This window comes from Asterias rubens, chromosome 20 (genome assembly GCF_902459465.1).
Source record: "Asterias rubens chromosome 20, eAstRub1.3, whole genome shotgun sequence".
Taxonomy (NCBI): Eukaryota; Metazoa; Echinodermata; class Asteroidea; order Forcipulatida; family Asteriidae; genus Asterias; species Asterias rubens.
In genome coordinates this window covers 9614047-9632115 of record NC_047081.1, presented here as the reverse complement: position 1 = coordinate 9632115, position 18069 = coordinate 9614047, and the positions used below count along the sequence as shown (strand labels likewise).

The window sequence follows — 18069 nt, the reverse complement described above, 5'->3', positions numbered from 1 at the left end:
GGGAAAGTACTCAGTATACAGTGCTAACACACATCGGTGTATGGGTAAAAACCAAAATTAATGTTAAAAAGTTATTTTCAAAAATCTTGTCGGGTTAAAACAGAACTCATGTGTTTTAAAAGTTCCTTTGCAAAATTGTGATTTTCTGCTATTATTTGATTTTTCATTTCCTCATACACCGTGTACAACGCAAACTTCCAACTAGCAGAAAATGGAAAGAGCTTTCAGAACCAATTTCGACGGACGCGACAGCAGAGCGCCACCTATAGACCAAACAGAAAATACCACTGACTTTATTTTACGGGTGAACAAACTTCCCACATGTGTTGTATGGTGTGTGCGTGTGCTGTGCAGTGCCGCGGTGTGGCAGTTGTTTTGTTTACCACTCGTTCAATGAAAGCTTGTCAAACCACCCCGTTTTGCCACCATGTCAACCAGTAAAATGAGGGTTTCTATAACATTTTCACTGCTTTTAGCAGTGGTATTTGCGGCAGAACCAAGCTACAAAGTTGGGGTTGGTATATCAGACATTACTGGTCCTGCATTCGATGTGAATATGGTAAGAAATTTTGATTTGACATTGTTTCGAATTATTTTTAATTTTTGTATATTACCTTTTTTGGAACAAGTTGGTGGTCTGTACAATTCATGAATTGTCACGTTGGTGACCGTCTGCTTATGTCAATTTATTCGACTCTTATCATTGTTGTACGTGTTTGCCTTTGTCAAGTATCCCCAAACATGAACTTTTTTTGACAATGGAGTCATTAATTTCAAGTTTGAAACTGGTTCCCACTGGTAAAAACGAGTATAAATTTAGTGAATTATAATTTTATTAGCCACATTTTGTTTGAAATTTATAAAAAACAGTTTGTTTTTGATGAGTAAATTGTTATTTATTTACTTCAATCTTTTGCAACAGGTTTAATCTTAATAATTGCTATTGTATTCCCCCTTCCCCTTTGTAAGGGGATCATTTGGGCAGGGATTTTCTTTCAATAATAACTCTAAAAAATAGTTCGCTGACCCCTATGTTGATACATTTTGTATACATAATTGTATACAAAATGTATTACATTGTACTATTACAACTAATACATCTTGGCTTATTCGGAAATGATCCATAACAATAACATGCTGTTGGCTGGTATTAGAATGGTAAATAAAGACCAATTTAGTCAAAATTTTCACAGATTTTTTATTTTTATGATGTTGGGATACACCAGTGAGACTATACTGGTAATTGAGTTAAATTCAGAAGGTTGATTTTCAAACATTTGTATGTTTGCAGCTTGTCAGAAACAAGTTTTAACCACTTATTTATCTATTCAAGTTTGTGTGTGTTTGTGAAATAATTTACATCATAAAGTAAAACTAACAAATACTTCATACACCCTTTCTCAAAAAAATGCATCCTTTTGTGGATTATTCTTTTGTTCTTTTCTTTGTCCCTGCTCTTAACAGCTTCTCAAATAATTTGTACAAAATCCATTTGTCGCAAATTACAGTTTGTGTGTGTTTGTGAAATAATTTACATCATAAAGTAAAACTAACAAATACTTCATACACCCTTTCTCAAAAAAATGCATCCTTTTGTGGATTATTCTTTTGTTCTTTTCTTTGTCCCTGCTCTTAACAGCTTCTCAAATAATTTGTACAAAATCCATTTGCCGCACCCAAGTCTGTAGAATTCCGCTGTGGAGTCTTTTGTTTTCCCATTTTTGTTTTGCCCTTGGTCTCCAATTAGAATGAACACACTTCTTTAGTATTGTTGTAAATGACACCATGATTCCAGGGTCTCTAATCTTTTGATATAAATTTACTAATCTGTTTGTTTTCTTACTTAATCTTCACGATCTTTGCCATAACCAACTCATTTAAGGCACTAAACTTGCTTGCAGAAGTCTTTGTTAAATATTGCAAGTCATAAAATTAAACGTCAGACATACTAAGATTGTGCACTAATAATATTAAAGCTAGCACAACTATTTTAGATTGTAGTGAATACAAACTTTGAAACCTGTTTATAGTTTTGTAAGCAGGGACTGAAATTTAATCAACTGATGCGGTGGTATTATAAATCAGATCAGGGTAATCTTAATTTCAAACAGTTGGCCCTAGTTGGAATATAATGCTATATTTAGATGCACAGTTTCGAGTGGTGTCACCACGGAGCACCTCCCATTCTCTGCACCCTTGCCCCCACCCTTCCCCCCACCTTTCCCCAATGAGGTAATATACAAATAATGAATGTTTATGAGTGCATGATGGGCAATGGTGCGAATATGTTCATGAGTTGAAAGATGGAATGTTCTATTCAATGAGGCGGACTCTATTGGTAATTATCAAAGCAAAACGCAACAGTATCATGTTGGCCGACATGCATTTTTGTAGCTAAAATCCAAGCATAAATTGTGTTCCTACCCCTGAGACAGGTTTGTAAATATATAAAATAGTCAATGAATTAGATATTTAGAAGCAGTGATATTACAAATCTGTCTAGCATAATCGTTAACTCGAATGATTTGTCCAGTATAGGCATAATTATTTGAAATGCATCAATATAAACTTGACAAGATCAAGAACTGTAGGCATATTTATTTGAAATGCATCAATATAAACTTGACAAGATCAAGAACTGAAAAGTAGTCGCAAATTCTCAAGCGCAGTCTCTACACCTGAGACTTCGAGTGAAAACCAATCATTTGACATAAAAGCAGGTGCGCCACAATGAAACGAGCATTGAGGTATGTTTCCTCACATCACGCCATGTTGCTAGGGAGAGACACAGTCATCAGCAGACTTTGCAACACAAACAGTTCCTGCGAGACACAATGACCAACTTTTATTGATATATTGCGCTTGATTTGTTGATTCAATAAAGGAGACCCTTGGTGGAGGGAGTGCTCGTAACAAATTAACCTAAGAACTAGATTTGAACTGCACACTTCAGATTCTAAGAAATGGAAAAATATCAAGCAGAATAAAGCCTGAAGATTTTTTGACTGTCATTCAAACAATCTTTCAGTAAACATATTCAGAAGGGAACAAAAGAGTAGGACCAGATCAGTTCTTAAGCAATCCTTTTAAACCGACAGGGTCGTGGATGTGCGATAAAGGACCAAGCCTGCAGGGTTTTAAATGACGCCTGAGAACAAAAAACCATGTCTTTTTTTCCCATTCATAAATGCCCCTTTTTTTTTAAACATAAAAGCATAACAATCTGTAAATTTGTGTGTGTAAATTATAAATTACTCTCATGTCTTGAAATCAAGCATCTAAAAGCACACTTCTTCGTCTGAAAAGGGCGTTTTTCTTCCATTTTTATCTTGCAACTTCGATGACAAATGAGTTCAAATTTTCACAAGTTTGTTATTTTGTTCATATGTTGGGACACACCAAGTGAGAAAACTGGTCTTTGACAATTACCAAAGCAAAGGTGTCCAGTGTCTTTAAACGGGTTTAAAATAGATTTATGACTGGCGTGGTAGTGTCGTAAATGCTACAAATTATTAACTTCTCAAGCAGCCAATATTAGCTCAATGGGCCCTCCTATAATTGTTAGAATAGTATGCATATATAAAATCATGTTTGCATTTATTGGTCTGACATGGCCTGACCTTGTTCTGTCACCAAGGACAGATTAAAGGGGAATGGTTTAAAGGAAGGGTATAATTTGGTTATCGTCAAAGACCAGTATTCTCACTTGGTGTATCCCGTGCATTTTTAATTAACAAAGCTATGGAAATTTTGGCTCAATTGGTCATTGAATTTGCAAGAAAATAATAAAGAATGACACCATTGTTTCCTAGATTTGAGTGCTTTCAGATACCTGGGCAAGGCTTCATACCTGAAGCTTTTCTAAGACTCAAATTTTGAGGAAAAAATTACCTATTATATTGCTTCATAGTGGGTCAAGTTTTTTATTGTTCATTACCCCCATTGAAATATAATTGTGGAGCAATCACCAAAAGTGCACCTGCCTTTAAAATTAAATTGAAGAAAGGTTTTTAAACGAGTGTGCATATATATATATTTTTTTTATATAATCTTTTTGTTTTGCCCCCAGCTAAGGATGACATCACAACACACATTTACTGGTTTATAACAAATAAATTATAAGAAGTGGAAAATAATTGCTCTTGTGTGTACATTTTAAAACTAAGCAGTTTACACTGTTGTTTTGGGAATAAAGCTCCTTAATTTACATAAAGATACCTGTGTGGTAACACTATCTGTCTTAATAGCCGATTTAAACTTTGTTCTTTTCAGATGGGATATGCAAGCTTCACCCAGAATACTTTGGGCATTCACCTGAGGCTGTTTAGCCGAGCTTTCATCACCTGCAACCTGAACGACACAACAGTATGCAATGTATTTGTCAGTGCTGACTTTGGAATGGCTTCTACCGTCATCAAAAGCGAAGTAGGTGATTTGCTTAGCTGTTAGAAATAGTTAACATTATAACACACCTCTTGCTTTTTCTGTATTCTGGTTGGCTGAAACACGGTCACGTGGGATGAACTAATATACACATATTGACTGGCAACGAGGTAACTAGTATACGTCTATTCCCACGAGGGACTTTGAGTGACCAGAAGAGCGACCTATTTCCTGAGGCCGAAGGCCGAGGGAAATAGGCCCCTCTTCTGGTCACTCACAGGCCCGAGGGGGAATAGACGTACACTAGTTACCGAATTATGCCAGTCAATATGGGTTTTATAACACAGCTCGGTCTTAAATGTCAAATAAGAAAAGAAAAGGGAATTTTGTAGTTTGTTCACGGTTCAAGTCAAGAGAGGGCGCTCTTACCGCAGGCACTATTTGCAAAGACTAGTGCCCGCTCTGGTACTATTCCCGCAAAACACGCGCGCGCGATCACTAGCCTATATTAGTTCATCCCACGTGACCGTGTTTCAGCCAACCAGAATACAGAAAAAGCAAGAGGTGTGTTATAATATAGGCTAGTGATCGCGCGCGCGTGTTTTGCGGGAATAGTACCAGAGCGGGCACTAGTTCGCTCTTCTTGTCACTCAAAGTCCCTCGTGGGAATAGACGTATACTAGTTACCTCGTTGCCAGTCAATATGTGTATACTATGGCAGGAGCTTTTTCCCTGCTGTGCCTAAAGTGGAGGGTGCATTTATCTTTAGAATAAAAAATAAAAATTCCCTGCTAACCCTTGAGGTAAGTGCAGAGTTTCCTGCTTTCGTAAGCACCAATTAGTTGCTTACGGTAAGCATAAGCACAAAGTTCAGACAATTCTGCTTAGCAAATTTATAGGCTAAGCAAGAAATGACCGGGTACCAGTCACAGCGATGGTAACTGTATGGTGTTCTGGTGGGTAACCTAATTTTGCTAAGCAAAAGCTTGTAGTGCTAAGTTAGTTTTTTGTGCATACAGGCTTTATGAAACAGATTTTCTTCATCTGATGCAGAGTTAATGTTGGCCATCAGTCATTGATTGACATCTTCTGGACATCTTCTTTTACCTTAAATTTATTTAAAAAAATATATATATATTATGATTTTGTTGAACCCATGTGCTTTTAATGAAGGTTGGTGCTTTGATACAGCACTAACAGGAACTGCGTTTTATTAGGACCTACTATTTATCAATGTGAACAAAACATCTGCCAAAGTCTTGTCTTTTGTATTTATTTTTGTTTGCGGTTAGGTTGATAAGGTAACCATGATGCCTTTTAAGTAAATAAATTGGTTGATTACAAATTAAATGATAAATATCATACGATCAAAATAAATGGATAGTGATGTCTGGTCAGAGTTAAAAAAAACCTGTAACTTCTCTATTAGCTGAATGGCATTGTTTCGTTACCTGTTAAAGGTAGGGTCATTAGACTTGTAAAAACTCAAAAATTTATTACCATAAAAGGTTACTTGGTTAGAAATAGCTGTTGGTAGTAAAAATTATTTTGAGGAAGGATTCTCTTTGAAGTATTGTTTTGACAGTTTTTGTACTGTGTATTGAATCGATTTTTATGTTTCTTGCATTGCTGTCCATTTGCAAATGATGCGGCCAGAGATGTGGTTGGTAGTTGGTACCTACTGTCACCTCACTTACCATGAATGGATTCAATGTTCATTCAAGTGAAGATACTGCGAAGTTGACCCAAACAAATCTATGACCCTTCCTCTATACATTTATACTTTTAAAACGTAACATTACTTGCCAAGCTCCTTCTATGGACCAAAAGAATGGAACACTCTTCCAAATCACATCAAGGATGCTCGGACTATTCATATTATTTTTAAGGAACTGCTCATTATAAACGTTATCTTTTTCAACAAGTGTATTGTAATTGATTTCTGACTGCCTTTGAACAATTTGTGTTGTTTTTGGCGCTATATAAATGTTTTCTGATTGACCCATGTATTATTTTTTCATTCGATTATAATGACAGGTAGTGAAGAAGCTTCAAGCAGAGTATGGTGAGCTATACAATGATAAGAATGTTGCAATTAGTGGGACACACACCCATTCAGGACCTGGTGGCTACATTCAGTACAGTCTGTATACCATTACTGCTGGAGGATTCAAGAGGGCCAGTTTTGATGCTATCGTTGAGGGCATTTTTCAGGTTCGTAAAAAATATGATATTGTTTTATTTAGCCTTTGAGAAAGACTACGGTCGAAACGTTAAGCCATGAACTATTTTGTGCATTCATGTCACAGTAAAAATGCGAGTGTAAATAGTTGACCGCTTTTTGAAAAAATGCCTCCCCTGATTAAACAGTAGATGGCGCACTGTGCCATAAGACACTTGTTTAAAAAAAAATGAATGAAAAATGAAGCACAAATGATGATATACTTGTTAAAACTGAGATCAGTCACCATTTTTTCCAAAATACAACGTCGTAAAACACTTGATAATCTCTACAAGGGAAAGTTTCGCAAATGAAAACAATTTTGTATTTGTCTTATAAACTAAGATCCGTCACCAATTTTTTTTTATAATACAACATTATAGACACACTTTGAAAATCTCTACAAGGGAAAGTTTTCAAAACAATTTTTTTTAATATGTTTTGCTTCAAAACAAAGCCCTATGGAGCTTGATAACATCAAATTTTGACTTGCCTGTCAAAAGGCTGCTATTTGTTTCTTTCCATCAGGTGTTTTATTAATAGCTTATGTGTCTCTCTCCTTTTTCATAGAGTATAAAAAATGCCAACAATAATCTACAAGACGGCAACATCTCCTACAATAAGGGTGACCTGACGGGTGTAAGTGTCAACAGAAGTCCCACGGCCTACCTGAACAACCCAAAGGAGGAACGGGATAGGTAAATAGATTTGTACGCAAAAATATTTAGAAAGAAATAAAGTCACGTGCGAAGGTTTCAGTGGAATACTGTGTCTACTTGCTGAGAAAACAGCGAGCAGCGGGTACCAACCACATCTCTGGCCACAGCATTAATAAATTGACACCAACCCTCAGAAATCTAAGAAACAATTCATGCATGAATCGTTTCTCATATTAAAATGTTTTAGGGTGAATATCCAAACTGTATTAATTCGTGGGACTCCTTACTCCAAATTGGGCGGGATTCGAAACCAACACCTTTGCAGTTCAGGAGCAGGATGTCTTACCAGCTAGATTACCGGGACTGCCTGGTAGCTAGAGGCAGTTTGAAACCTATCTTTGAGCAGTGGGTCCAGAATTCTGGTTAGCAGGGGGTACCGCAACGATTTAATAAATTTTTGTTAATCAGCTGTTACTTCATTCTGATGAAATCCAGGTACAGTGACAATGTGGACAAAGAGATGACGATACTGAAATTTGAAGACCCGAACGGAGTGGGATTAGGAGTCATTTGGTAAGTTTTTTTAAAACGGATAATGAATTCTTTGTAATCAAAGAAGGGCTTGAAATAAACACTGGTTCACATGCCAGAGGCTTATTGGGCCAGTTAACTCCCAACCAGACAAGCCCTGTAGTCTTGTGTTTTTCAATTGAATAATAATTCTTTACTGTGTAATGTTGCAGTTCTCATTTCTGTTGAGTATAATAAAGTATTTTGATTCTGGTACTTTCTCCAAGTTCTGTGGACAAATTTGTAGGCATTTTACTTGGCTTTCTGATTGTAACTCCAGCAAGTTTCCTGGAATGTTCCTGTGCTTTTCAATTTTTGTTGAGTTGTCAACTACCTGTTCTTTTCAGAACCAACACTACTCAAAAGAGATTTACACATGGTGCTACGGCAAACCTCGCCTAACTTTTACTGTATTCATTTCTAGTTGGTTTGCAGTACATCCAGTCAGCATGGAGAACACCAATAAGCTAATCAGCAGTGACAACAAGGGTTATGCCTCTTACCTCTTTGAAAAAGAAATGAACCCAGGATCAATGATGGGCCAGGTAAATCAAAACTCACTTTCTTGACTCTTTAGACAAGGAAATGCAGTTTCTTTGTCACCAAATATTTTAAATGATTTGGGGTTGGACAAAGAAAAATTTAATAGAGTGGGATTTGGACCAACGACCTCTTGATTAACGTGCCAGGGCTCTACCAACTGAGCTACCTTGCAAAATATTATTTAACTGTACTATATGTTTGTCTAGGGATCATTTGTGGCTGCCTTTCCTACAAGCAATCATGGTGATACCACCCCTCATGTCAATGGAACAATCTGTATAGACACTGGAGAGCTTTGTGATGAAGAGACCAGCACATGTAACGGACAGGTGAGTTCTCTCTGTCTTGCTTGACTTTTTCTGATTTTACTTTTCCCCTTTCAAAGAAAATATAAAAAAACAGTGGACCAGGAGTTTGTTTAAAAATACTTGTACAGTTTAACATTTGATTAAGCACTAGGAACAGATTTACAGTGGAGATTAAGCATTGTGTTAAGTCTGAGCTGCAAAAGTGAAGAGGTCACAATGACAGATGTGGCTGTGTTACATGGATGTCATAGTGGGGCTTAGTTTTAGTGGGTGTTAGACTGGTTTTTTTTTTAAGATTTTTTTTTTTTTTTTTTCAAAAGATGTGACAATAGTGTCACATGGGGCTCGTTTACGTATTAAGATGAATTTTACTGCTCGGGAATTCTTTTGTTTAATTTGTTTTGCCATTGTTTTGTTTTACAGGCTGCTAATTGCATTGGGCAAGGACCAGGCAACGACATGTTTGAGAACACAAAAATGATTGGCCAAAGACTTTACTCAAAAGCAAAGGTAGGATAATGATGTAAAATATTCTGAATTTTTAAAAATAGTTTTAGTCTGTTTCATCACAAGGAGGGTCATCATGTGGACGGTCAAGGTCAGAATCCCACCTGAGATGCGAATTTTTTCAGAGAAACAATTTGTTTTTCTTTGAACCTTTAGGAACTGTACAGTGCTGCAGGAACACAGCTCAGTGGTCCAGTGTCTTTTGTCCATCAGTATGTCAACATGTCTAATGTTAACGTCACAAAAGGCAATGACACAGTAAGTAGATTTGATATAACTAATATCCTAAACGGAAAAAATGTGACCCTTCATCCCTTGGCCATGGCACAATTTTAGGGAGAAAAAAATTGCTTTAGTTGTTGAATTTTAGTCTGAAAACTTACTGATTATGAAGTTTATTCTTGAACCTTTTTTTTTCTTTGTGAAATTTAGAAAAATTTAATAAGTGAAAATTGTGCATGATTTTTCACCATTTTCTCCCGACTTATACAATATATTAAAGCCATTATACACTTTCGGCACAGAAAAAAAAAAGTTCACAGATTTACAAATAACTTACAGGGTTTACAGAAGGTAACGGTGAAAGACTTCTCTTGAAATACTATTCCATGGAAGCTTTACTTTTCAAGAAAACATTAAAACAATTATCAATTCTCGTTGTCAAGAATTACGGATTTATTTTAAACACATGTCATGACACGGCGAAATGTGCGGAAACAAGGGTGGGTTTTCCCCGTTATTTTCTCCTGACTCTGATGACCGATTGAGGCTTAATTTTTACAGGTTTGTTATTAACTATATCAGTTGTCATACACGAAGTGTGGGCCTTTGGACAATACTGTTTACCGAAAGTGTCCAATGGCTTTAAGCCCAAATTTCAGAGGTTAGTTATTTCATGTATAGGGTTGATCACACCACTGTTTGCGACTATTCTGTCCACTCTACCAACGCTGTAAAACATCTTTAAAAACAAATTTGTATTTTCCTTTGCCCAGTTTACAACCTGTACACCTGCCCTTGGTTATTCCTTTGCTGCTGGTACAACAGATGGTCCTGGTATTGCAGGATTCACTCAAGGTAAAATCTACTTGTTAACCCTGGACCATTACAGCTTATGAGCACACAGTTTTGCTAAGCAGAACATTTTTTTTGGCTAAGCACAGAGAAATTTTGCTCACCAGAAACAAATTTTGCTAAGCACAAGCAAATATTGCTAAGCACAAACATATTTTGCTAGGCAACAAATTGTGGTAACCCAAAACAAATTTTCTAAGCACAAACAAATTTTACATAGGAGAAGCACAATTCGCCTAGCACAAAAAAGAATCGGAGCACAAACAATTTGTGTAAATTCTGTTTAGCAGAAACAATGTTCTTGTACCAGCCATGGGATGTGAGTCAGTGGTTTTCCACTAAGCTGATATAGTGGTTGGCTTCAAAACATTATTCAGCTCTTTGAAATAGGACCCTGCTTTGTAATAATTAAATTATAGTTTTGAAAAGTTGAAATTAATGTTGTGAAGTACTTTATCTTTTGGTGGCAAAAATTGCTGCTGGTAACAATGCAGATGAAAAGATTGCTTTAATCGTTTCCTAATACCATTTGAACTTTTGTCAGTCCTCTTGACCAAGCTTGAGCTCAAAGGCCATTTGTTTTAAAGCTGTAGTTATGTTCACCCTTTGATATTGTATTGTCGTTTGAATCACATAATCATGTCATTTAAAAATCATAGTTTCCAAAAGAACTAATTGCCAACAACATTGTTAATGTTACAATGATATTGTTTATTTTTTTCCAGGAACGGTGTCATCTTCACACATGATTTCGAGCCACACCATTGATAGCTCCATCTGACAATACAGTCATTGCTCATTTGTTCAGCTAATAAGAAAACTCATTAGTCATCATGCTGCTACTTGTCAGTCATTGCTCATTCACTACAGCCAATCAGACATCCCCACTGTCATCGGTTCATGTTTATTCATGTATGTTGGTGAAGTAACATTCTGTAATTGTTAAAATTGTGATTCTACAAAGGACTCATTTATAATGTACTATTCATACAACAGAATTGTAGATGAAAAACAATATTAATTTAGTATAATATTGTATGTTATGGGTGCAAAACCTGAGAGACTTGTACTGCTAGTGTGAAGTGGGGTTTTTAAAGTAGAAAATGCACACACTCTTCTAGAAATCATTAGACCTTTATTTAATAATCAGTGTTTTAAGATACAGACTTTTTAGGAATGACGGAGGGCACTTTATTCTTTGAGGCACTTGTAAGATCACTCTCCAATAACTATGAAGGGACCCAAAGGTGCCAAGAATCCAAATAGACACAGATCCTATGATGCAAATTATAGTTTCTGAAATAAAAATTTGCTTTTGGCTTTTTAGGAATGACGGAAGGCACTTTATTCTTTGATGCACTTATAACATCGCTCTTCAATGACTTTGAAGAGACCCAAAGGTGCCAAGAACCCAAACCTGTTCTACTTCCTGCTGGTGACTACATCAACACAACAGTAAGTGTTAAAAAGCTAGGTAGGAAAGAAAATTGGTTTGGAAAGTTATGTTGTGATAGATTGTGATAGATTCAAACTCAAGATAATAAAAGGAAGAAGGGTGTAAGATTTCCAAATTACTAACTTATGTTTAAGTATGTTTAATAGATGATACGTTTGCATCAGGGATTAAGAATATTATTTTGTGTGTATAGCAATGTAAACTTTGGTTTCCTGATGAATCCTATAGAAAAAATCAACATGCATATCACTTGGGTTGGATTCGAATCCACAACCTTTGCCATGCTAGAGCAGTCAATGCGTTACCACTAAGATACAAATTATGGACCTTACAGATTGACCCTATGCTGCCGCTGCCATAGAATTTCATAGATCTGCTTAAGCAAACATTTGCAGGATACCACAGGCTTGTAGCCTATTCTTATAAACAAAATGTTGTTGTGCTGAGCAATATTTTGTTCTTTTTTCATCTTCTGATCTCCTTGAGAGACAACCTAGAAATATTTGTATTTAGTCAGATTTTCACTAAAGCCCGGTTCATACTTCATGCGAACGCGAATGCGAAGCGAATTTGACGTGAATTTGACATCACACCCTCCTTTCGCAGCGATTATTCACAAGGGAGTAGAGCAGAGTTCAACTGCTGCGAATTGTTTGTTGCGAATTTGTGTTGTCAAGATTCGCTTCGCAATCGCATGAAGTATGAACCGGGCTTTAGTGTGATGTTTTCTACTGTATTTCCCTCTTTCTTTCTATAAAAGGATATTGCCCCAGCTCTTGAGCTTCTAGTCAACACATATGCTCCCCCGCCAATGGTTCCTGACATTGTTGCTACCCAGCTTCTTCAAATTGGGCAGTTTATTATCATCCCTGTTCCCGGAGAGTTTACGTGAGTAGTGCGCATTGTCTTGGGAATGAGGTTGTAGCTGGCATAACCAGAAAGTTGCCATGAGCGTCAAGACCTGACGGCTACCGGCTCGTTATAAGTATTCTTATTCTTATGGGGAAATATATACCTTTTCAAAGTAGTTGTCGAATTCATCTCTTGTTTAAAAAAAAGTAAGATTTCTCCTAACATCACAAGGTAACGCCACTTGAAGGCATGGGCTACTCTTATTTAACTGATTTGGGCTGTCGACCCAGTCATCAGGGCTAGCACTGCCACCTTTACTCCTGGGGCCAATTTCATAGAGCTGCTTAAGCAAAAAATTTGCTTAAGCACAAAAATAGCTCGCTTGTTTTACACATGTTACTGGCCCAAATGTAATGCCATATACATTGATTGTGACTGGTATTTAAGCTGTTGTTTACTTGGCATAACAATTGAGTGGAGTCTTAGCAGGTAATCTAATTTTACTAAGCAATGATTTTTTTGCTTAAGCAAAATTTTGTGCTTAAGCAGCTCAATAAAATTGGGCCCTGGGGTGAAACAGGGTTACAACCCTCTTAACAGTCTGTAAGGATGTAGGTATGGCCTACCTCCCAATCTGTTTACAAAGCAATTGCCTTGCCCAAGGGCACACGTTTCATGACCGGGATTTGATCCCACACTCGGCTGCTGACAACACCAGAGCTTTAGTTCGGTAAAATAGATCACTCTACCATAACACGCCGATGATCTTGGCTTGTTCAAAAACATATTGGATGTACAGATGATTTCTAGTACTGTTTTTAAATATATTTTTAAAACGGTTATTTGGCATGACAAAAAAATTACATTCTTGAAATCAAGTTTTAAATTTTCTACATGTGGAGTTTTTGTTGTATCTTTTTATAATTTTATGTTTCACAGAACAATGGCAGGAAGACGGTTGATGGAAATGGTCAAACAGGTAAATAAAAGTACAGTCATATACTCTCTTTAGATCACATATGTATTTACAAATAATTATTTTAGTAAGTTTTACCATAATAAGTGTGAAAGTTAGTCACCGTTCTGAATTAGAGTAAAATAAATTTTAATAAACTAAATTTTATAGATATGAATACTTTTTTAATGGTTCACGGGCATGATCTGTTTGATGACTTGCTGTCATTATTAAATCTTGAAAATGAATTTTGCGTCTTAAAGTGTTTATTGGAAGTTTTTTTTCCTTCTCAATTTGAAAGTTTTCTCAGTTGGGTTTCAGTGTATCTTGCTTGACACATTTAAGGCAAAAATGCAGAAATTGTACTGATTTGAATTTTCATAATTTATTCTCTCTCAATAGGAAGTTATGGACAACGGTATTAGTGATGCTGTTACTATGATTACAGGTCTTTCTAACACCTACACCAACTACGTCACAACAATTGAAGAATACAAGGTATGAATGCTGACCAGAAGATGACAAACCCCTTATAGCCCAAAGTAAAAAATATAAAGAATGTTCGGAGACGAAATTGCTCATCAGCCCAGTGCTTATATCCAGCTGGCATTGGAATCGAGAACGTTAAACGACTGAGAATGTTTCTACTCCCCCTGGACAGGATGCCAGTCCATTGCATGATACTCCCCAAGTCTCTTATTTGTATTCCTTGGTGGAGAGAAGTAATTATGATAAAGTGAAAGAAATGCTGAAAATTGGTGAACAACGTTGTTACGCTAGTAATCATCATCATCAATATTTTTGATAAAGCAAAAGGGTAAAGTTATCATTTTATGCCATAAATCCATGCTCAAATTCCCTTCCATGTTGACAATACAGAGCTGAAAATCAACAACTCGCCCATATGATTAAAGTGTCTCTTTTATAAAACTTTTTCTAACCTATCAGATACAAAGGTATGAGGGAGCTTCAACATTGTATGGCCAATACACCCTTGATGCCTACTTACAACAGTACACCATGTTAGCAGACTATATGATACAGGTACTTGTAATAGGTTTGTAGCACTCGTACTTAGTATTTAAGTATATAGTACTTGAGTACTTGAGTACTACTTTGATAGTACTTTTACCACTTGTGCTTGGTTTGCAAAGTACTCTGTAAAAAAAACAATCATGTACTTGATACTTGACTGAAAACGTAATTGGACTCAGAATTTAAGTACTCTGGCCAAAAAGTAGTTACAAGTAAAGAGATTTAAATACATGTAGTTGTAAAACCACAATACTTAGAAGGGTTTTTTTTTCTTCAAAGAAATGGGGAACAAGTACTCAACAATTATTTCAAACCACCATTTTGACTCTTGTTTTGTTTTTGTTTCAGGGTATAGAAGTAGAGTCTGGACCGGAACCAACCATCAAGAATCTTCCTCTGAATCTTGATTTTGAAACTGATGTTGCTCCACCTGGCAAAACATTTGGGAGTATTAACAAGAAACCAGACCCCAAATATCGACAGGTAATGTTTGTCTGCTGACTTATTGATGCCAGGATTTTTGGTATAATTTGTTTTTGCTATTTCCAAAAGGTGCATGATTTTGGCACAGTGTCACAAATGGTTACTCACCTATACTACGACCCGCCTATGTTTGGCTACCCCTATGTTACGACACGCCTGGTGTATTCTCCTATTCCTAACCCTAACCCTAACACTAGCATTTAAGTCACCAGGGGGTTGTTGGAACATAAGGGTATAGGAAAATAGATTAGTCACCGTCACAAATATGTTTTAATTGAAAGTTCTCAGGTATGACAAATATTTTCTTCAACTACAGGGTTCTTTGATCGAGGCATTCTTTTGGTCTACAAATCCAAATCGCGGTTCTACAATATCGGTAAGAAAAATAATGTTATCATGGGCAATTGCATTGTTCAATTTCCACATTGGTGACATGAAAATTATATTGAGATGCCTGAAATTTCATCTTTGAGAGGTCAATGCCATTGTCATTTTGCAAAGGGCACTTGCTTTGGAAAATCTTAAAGTTTATAGAACACTTTTGAAGGCCTGCATTAGTTTTGTTCACAGGCTGCTCATTTTTTACCATTTAAATAACTGTGGGAACTTAAAGAATTCAAAATACAGAATATGGTTTAGGGTTTCAGCCGCCTCGTTGAATATAGAATGCTAAAGGGTTATACATTTTTGTCTTGTGTGATAACTAATATTGTGTGACAACTAATATTATATTAACTCATACATATTGTGTCATTTAATAGACAAGGACTTATGTTTCAGTTATATAAAGAAAATATTTTTGGGGTTGAACAAAGAATTGACTAGAGTGGGATTCGAACCAACGACCTCTGGATTAACGTGCCGGCGCTCTACCAACTGAGCTATCTAGCCCTATATTGGCGGTGTCCCTATTTTGTCAATATCTTTGTTTGCAGAATACACTCACTCAGTAAAGTCAGGCTTTTCCATTACACTCATCTTTGCCTTGCGAAATGTAATATTCCGGATGTCACCTCTGTTTTATCACATGCATTCAATATTTGTATACTGGTCAGGTACCTCCCAACTAAAACAAATTGTATTGGGTTCAGAGACAAACAAATTGTGCCCAGTCTCCTGGTTTGTTTTTATGGAGTGTATGTGACTGATATATTTTTTTCAATAGCTTGGAACTGCATTTCTATCTGTGGAGAAATGGGACGGAAATAATTGGATTGACTTCGCCACAGATGCAGACTGGGATACCCAGTAAGTTCCAAATTCTTTTTCTCTGCACCTTTCAAATAAACAAAAATATAAAAAATCTAACAGATCTAGTAATTCCGACCACCTTTACCAATCCCACAAAACATGTGACATTGCTTAGATTTACAAATGTTGGTTCTTCCTTATCAGTGTATCCATGGCATTGCCCATGTTTATTTCAGAAGTATAAAAAACAGCTAGAAATGTACAATTTTCACATAAACCCCTTTTTGCACCCAGTTATCAAAACCAAGTTGATGGTTCCAATATGCATTAGTTCAGTTATGGAACAGTCTTCCAGAGGTTGTTAAAAATTCAAAACCCAGGTGAAAACATGTACCTGTTTACTTTGTAAAATCATTGATTTCCCCTTTACAGCGCATAGGGACTTCACAGGGATTTAAAACATAAAGTGTTTTTCCTTCAGCACTTGTTATCGCTAAAAAAGGTGTTTTACTAAATGAAATTATTATTATTATTATTATTATTATTATTATTATTATTATTATTATTATTATTATTATTATTATTATTATTATCAAGGATCTCCTGGAAGAAAGAATCTGAGTACGCTCATGCAACAGTTCAATGGATGGTTCCCCTGGATGCTGAACTTGGCTTATATCGCTTAGTACACAACGGCTTTTACAAAACTAGCCTCTTTGCACCTGTTCGCTCATTCAAGGGTGCCTCAGAAGGGTTTGAAATAGTCAGTAAAGATTATGTAAGGCCCAGAAAAACTAAATAAAATAAGGTTAAGTGCTTGTTTTGGATGTTTTTTTTGTTCTGCGAGAGGGTGCATCTACCTGGAGAGTTTACTCAGTACAGAAATGTTTCACTGTTAAAAGTGCTATGCTTTTTTCCTTTTAAAACGCAGAAGAAATCTTAGATTGAAACACTGTGTCTTTATTTTACTGCACAAAAGCGTGCAATTTTAGTCATTATGTGATGTTTGAAGCTTTGCACGGTGTAAAGGATAAGAATAAACTATATATGAAGATGAGCTGCGTATAGTGTTTGAAACATCAAGACCAAACCGACTCTTTTCAGAGCCAACCCCCCCCCCCAAAAAAAAAAAGAGAATTGTTCATAAAAAAATCTCAAAATTAAACGAAACTAGAAGTTGAAGTTTGATGGAGATTCTATGTAGTCATCATGAACACGGAGGGAACACACCCTCCCTGTAATCATGGGGTCCTACTACTTGCCGTCAACTCGCTGTCAACTCCTCCAATATACATTTAAAATCCACAAAAGAAACATAGAACTGTAAAGTATCAGCTCAAAGAGAATTCGCGAAAGTTTTAGGTCATATTTCGGAATAAAAATTGAGTTTTTTTCTTGTGAAAAAATTATCTCAAAACAGCAAAACCGTCGGCCGCCATCTTGCTTTTTCACATTGATTAGTCTTGGCCCAAGATGTCAATGATTGGTACTTTTTTTTTATCAACTCAAAGTCGTTTTTGTGAATGAATTTTTACCGAAAACCATGAGAAAAATGTAGTTTAGCCCAGACTTAACACTTCCGTGTCCCATTTATAAATTTTTCATGTAAATTTAATGAGTTGACGGCACGAAAATGAGTTGACAGCGAGTTGACGGCAAGTCGGCGAGTTGACGGCAAGTAGTAGGACCGGTAATCATGTGGTCACTGAAGTGTGGAATGATGACGTAATAGAATGATGGTTACCCACAAGTTTACTATTATTTATAGTTTATTCTTTTAGTCTTTTATTATATTGTAGTACTGCACATTACAGAGTATGTTGTTTACTTTA

The 18069-nt window shown here is 36.2% G+C and overlaps 1 protein-coding gene across 1 annotated transcript; it reads left to right on the top strand.

Annotated features, from left to right (window-relative positions):
- Positions 1 to 375: 375 nt before the first annotated feature.
- LOC117304042 (putative neutral ceramidase C) lies at positions 376 to 17264 on the top strand. The gene is made up of 19 exons (XM_033788520.1): positions 376 to 559; positions 4273 to 4425; positions 6421 to 6597; positions 7175 to 7302; positions 7759 to 7836; positions 8258 to 8378; positions 8583 to 8705; positions 9108 to 9194; positions 9348 to 9449; positions 10187 to 10268; positions 11593 to 11720; positions 12482 to 12609; positions 13513 to 13552; positions 13931 to 14026; positions 14477 to 14572; positions 14912 to 15046; positions 15363 to 15422; positions 16212 to 16294; positions 16835 to 17264. Exons 1-19 carry the CDS (start codon positions 428 to 430, stop codon positions 17037 to 17039), a joined length of 2154 nt encoding a protein of 717 aa, XP_033644411.1. The 5' UTR covers positions 376 to 427; the 3' UTR covers positions 17040 to 17264.
- Positions 17265 to 18069: the final 805 nt, after the last annotated feature.

Excerpts from the sequence above, each read along its gene's own strand:
- LOC117304042 (XM_033788520.1), top strand. The coding sequence starts at position 428 with ATGTCAACCAGTAAAATGAGGGTTTCTATAACATTTTCACTGCTTTTA. Across the intron at positions 560-4,272 it reads CTGCATTCGATGTGAATATG|ATGGGATATGCAAGCTTCAC; the intron begins GTAAGAAATTTT and ends TGTTCTTTTCAG. Across the intron at positions 8,706-9,107 it reads CCAGCACATGTAACGGACAG|GCTGCTAATTGCATTGGGCA; the intron begins GTGAGTTCTCTC and ends TTTGTTTTACAG.